This window comes from Adiantum capillus-veneris, chromosome 23, assembly GCF_014529385.1.
Source record: "Adiantum capillus-veneris isolate H3 chromosome 23, ASM1452938v2, whole genome shotgun sequence".
Lineage (NCBI taxonomy): Eukaryota > Viridiplantae > Streptophyta > Polypodiopsida > Polypodiales > Pteridaceae > Adiantum > Adiantum capillus-veneris.
The window spans coordinates 138200737-138205352 of record NC_140953.1 but is presented as its reverse complement, the minus strand read 5'-3'; the positions used below and the strand labels follow the sequence as shown (position 1 = coordinate 138205352).

Here is a 4616-nt window from a genome sequence, read left to right as displayed (position 1 = left end):
AGGGATCCTGAGGAGAGTGAGAAAGCATGCAAGACGTACATACCATTCAAGGAGCTGTACCCTATGTCAGAATCCACTTCCTCCATCTCTTCGCTCTCCTTAGGACGAAGAAGTTGACATTTTGAAATATTCGTTCCTTGATCTATTCCAAATTCCAATCGAAGTTTGCATGTCTTGGAAGTCCATTTTGCATAGACATATTTTGCCACATATTCTACACGGGGGGCCTTTCTCTTTAGGAACCTATGTCTTTTTGGCTTATGCACATGTAAGGACTCAGGAACCCCTTCTTAAGCTGTATCGGTTTATGAGAAGCACAACTTGGTGAGTTAAGTGTCAACGGTTAGGGAATTATATGGCTATTAGACTTAAGTTAAAGAGGGAGTTAGGAATCTGTCGAGTTTTAAGTGTCGATCCCAGAATCCGAGTAAAAGTGAAAGGAAGGGAGCGAGGAAGAAAAGTTTGGCTTTTGGTGGACAAATGTGTGTGCGTGTGAGAGAGAGAGCGAGATCACTTTATTGGAGAGAATTGTATTGTGCAGTTATTGTTACGGTAGTTGTGAGTGTTGCCGTTGGGCGATTGGACTTCTTTCTCTCTGAATGGGCAACAACGGCATGATGAAAGATGTTGAGGTTGGGATGAAAAGGATGTGAGAGAGAGAGAGAGAGAGAGAGAGAGAGTGGACGGGTACTTCCAACGAGTTTGAACTTTCGCACCAGATCAAAGAGGGAGTGGGTGGGAATTAGGAGGAGCTACGCCAGATTTTGAGCGCGTGAAGGCCCTCTTATGTTTTACTGTTCGAAGGGCCTCTCGTACATAAGCGAGGCTAGGCTTGTGAGCAGTGGTGGCTCGACGTTTTCATCATATCATAATGCCTCTGTAGAGAGAGGAGAGAAGAGAGACAGCACTGTGAGTGTATAGTGGCTGTGCAGCCTGTGCTTTGTTTGTGTGCGCGCGCTGCACTGTGGAGGGGGAGGAGTTGGGTGAGAACTTTACTTCCTCTGTCAAAAGCGCCACCAAGCTACAGTCAGTTTGTCCCATTGGCCTCCGCTGTGCAGTCTCAACTCGGTATGTACTAGAGAGAGAACTTGGCCCGTCTGGAGTCTGGACTCTGGACGAGTGAGAGCTGGACCGCCTGAAGCCCGCTTCAGACTCGCGTGACCATAGCCTTATTGCTGAACACAAGGTAGAGAGAGAGAGCGAGAGAGAGAGACGAGAAGCAGCGGTAGCTGGTAGGTAGACCGTGGAAGCTACGGGCGCTCCCTGCTCAGCGTCAGCGGAGCGTCTCTCCAGCTCGAGAATCGGAGCCTCTGGACTTCTCCAAAACCTTAGACTTGTTGCAATTCTATTAACCAGGTGAAATTATTTTTTTTGCAGGTGCAGCTGGCACTGCCCGTCTCGTTTTGCTCGCTACCGCGGGAGGAGGAAAAAAGCAGCAGTCCACTGTAATGCAGTGAGCAGAGAGAGAGAGAGAGAGAGAGAGAGAGAGAGAGAGAGGAAGAGCAAAGGCAAGCTAGTGCCCCTCACCCTCCTGCCCTGCGGCCCTTTGTTTGTGGCTGGCCAGCGGCCATGACCAGGCGGAGCTGGGCCTGGCCGCCGCGCCTTGCCACATACTGGGCGGCGCTGCTGTTGGTTCTTACTGCCAGCGTCCGTTCAGCGGACATCAACAGCGACCAGCAAGCACTGCAGGCTTTTCTGTCCGGGCTGGAGGCGGCGACAAGAGTAGATTGGCCGGCCAACGTAAGCGCGTGTGCATGGCAAGGGGTTGTTTGCAGCAGTGATCAGCCGGTGAGAGTCATCACACTACGACTACCCGCTGTCGGACTGTTCGGCCAGATTGCCACCGGAACTCTCGGCCTGCTGTCGGAGCTCCGCATTTTGAGCCTGCATTCCAACAAGCTGTCGGGGCCTCTCCCTCAGGACCTCTCAGACTGCACCCAGCTCCGCAGTCTCTATTTACAAGACAATGAATTGTCCGGCAGCCTGCCTCCCCTGTCCGGCGTCTCTCCTCTTGTCCGCCTCAATCTGGCCGACAACCGCTTTACCGGCACTATTCCGTCGTCGTACTCCGCTCTCCACCGCCTGGGCACACTCTACCTTCAGAACAACCTGCTCTCCGGCTCCTTGCCGGCCTTTGTGTCGACTTTTTCTCACCTAGCTCAACTCAGTGTAGCTAATAACAGCTTGAATGGTAGCATCACTTCAGCATTGCAGCAGAAATTTGGGGAATCAGCATTCAGAGGAAACAGCTTCTGTGGCGCCCCTCTCTTTGATCCATGCCAATCAACCGCGGGCCCGCCGCCGGAGTCTCCGATCGCAAATGTGCCTCCTTCGCCCGTTAATTCCAGGAGCTCATTGCATCTTTCTACAGGCTACATTGCTGCAATCACGGTAGGAGCAGTTGCTCTGGTATTCTTCATAGTAGCTTGTTGTGTGGTGTGGTGTGTAAGGCGGCGAACTTGGTCAGCAGAAGGCGGCCAGAAGGCAACTGAAACAGTTGGTGCTGCGGGATCAACAGGGAAAACAACAGCTGATGAGTCCAAGGAAGAGTATCTGAGCTCTGCAGCTGAACCTGAGGGGAGCAAGCTTGTGTTTTTTGAAGGAAGCCAATATACATTTGATTTAGAGGATCTACTACGCGCCTCAGCAGAGGTTCTTGGCAAGGGAAGCGTGGGGACGGCATATAAAGCAGTGTTGGAAGATGGGGCAACAGTTGTGGTGAAGAGGTTGAAGGATGTTTCTGTGGGAAGGAAAGAGTTTGAGCAGCACATGGAGATGCTTGGTAAACTCCGGCATCGCCATCTTGTTCCGCTTCGTGCGTACTATTACTCCAAAGATGAGAAGCTCCTTCTGCATGACTACATGCCCTTGGGCAGTTTATCAGCTCTTCTTCATGGTATGATTCTCTATCCGTGTAAATTCGTTTCTAAGCATTTTGTATGTGCCTCTTGTAATTCAGTTTCTTGCATAATGAGCCACATACACACATCTTAGCACTCTGATGTGATATCAGGTAGCAAAGGGTCAGGAAAGACACCTTTGGATTGGGATACCCGAGTGAGGATCGCAACTGGGGCCGCCAAAGGAATAGCCTTCTTGCATGAGCAAGGTGGAAGCAGGTTTACCCATGGCAATGTGAAGTCCTCAAATGTCCTCTTATCAAGAAACTTTGATGCAAGTATGTCAGATTTTGCATTAGCCCCTCTCTTCGGTTCGAGTCCGACGGCTTCAAGGATCGTGGGATACAGAGCTCCTGAGGTGTTAGAGACAAGGAAGATGACTCAAAAAGCAGATGTCTATAGCTTTGGGGTGGTCCTCCTAGAGCTTTTGACAGGGAAGGCACCTACTCATACATCGAGCGAAGAGGGAATTGATTTGCCAAGGTGGGTGCAATCGGTCGTGAGGGAAGAGTGGACCTCTGAAGTGTTTGATGTGGAACTCATGAGATACCAGAACATTGAGGAAGAGATGGTGCAAACTCTTCAAATTGCAATGGCATGTGTTGCATCTTCCCCTGACCAACGCCCGACGATGGCTCAAGTGGTGAAGATGATTGAGGACGTGCGTGCGTTCGAAACAGATGATGGCAATCGGCAGTCCTCGTCGGATAAGTCCAAGGAATCCGGTGGCCATACCCCTCAAAGAGCTACTCCCACTGAGCCATCAACCCCATCCAGGATCACCCCATAGTGTCAGCAGATGTATGTTTTCAATGCTTTTGTAATCATTAGTGCAATCAGCAATGCATGACATGGTCAGCCAGCTTCACATCGGCAGCATTTTGATTGTGCTTGTCTCCACTGTCCGACACCCCGTTCAATTGGAAATGCTGGCTTCTTCTGTTTGCGGCCCGGTCTCGCCCACACCGTGCCATGCAATCATGTATGCGAGTCACATAGAAGTCTAGTGGACTAGACAGGCCTGGTTTTCCCCTTCTTCCCAATTTTTTGTTCCTATACTTTTGTCTTTGCCCCCATATTCCAGCCCCTTACTCTTTCTACTCTTGTTTTGCTCCAAGCCATCCTTTTTCCATGGCTTCAATCTTGAGGAAGTGCTCCCACATTGCTAAGCCACAAAGAGGGATCATCAAAACAGAATGCTGTTCCCTCTTGTGATAGGAACCTCTCCTATTTTTATATCCTTTGTATCCTCTCCTACTGGTTTCTTGTCTTTGATTTGATGAATAACCTACTGCAACGCCGACGAAAGTGGGCACGGCCGTCGCAGCTGCCGGTAGCAGAGGCTTGGGTTGTGGATGGCATCAAGACACCATCTGAGACACTTTGTAAGGTGGGTCTGTGGGTTCTGGGTGCCTTGCATGTAAATAGCTGGCCTCCATTATAATGTATAAGAAGAGGCTATTCTCATGAATGGATAGTCAAATGGCTGCTGCCTATTATGGATTTTGAAGGCCTTATGTTGTCTGGACCAACACACACACGCCATGTGTGAACTTGTGACTTTATGCTTGAGCCTTGTGTGGAAAGATGATGTAGCCTACTGGGCATGTGAATTGTGTCTCACAAGAAGATTTATAAATTTTCTCATGTAGGAAAACGGAGTCTTTGCCAGTGTTTTTCATACAATGAATAACATCATGAGCTTCTGCCCGAGAG

General features: G+C 49.8%; 1 protein-coding gene across 1 annotated transcript; it reads left to right on the top strand.

Moving 5' to 3' along the window:
• Window positions 1-824: 824 nt before the first annotated feature.
• LOC147428682 (putative inactive receptor kinase At2g26730) lies at window positions 825-4403 on the top strand. Its single transcript, XM_086496366.1, has 3 exons — window positions 825-1186; window positions 1378-2896; window positions 3014-4403. The coding sequence occupies exons 2-3, from the start codon at window positions 1570-1572 to the stop codon at window positions 3688-3690; spliced, it is 2004 nt and encodes a 667-aa protein (XP_086352492.1). The 5' UTR covers window positions 825-1186; window positions 1378-1569; the 3' UTR covers window positions 3691-4403.
• Window positions 4404-4616: the final 213 nt, after the last annotated feature.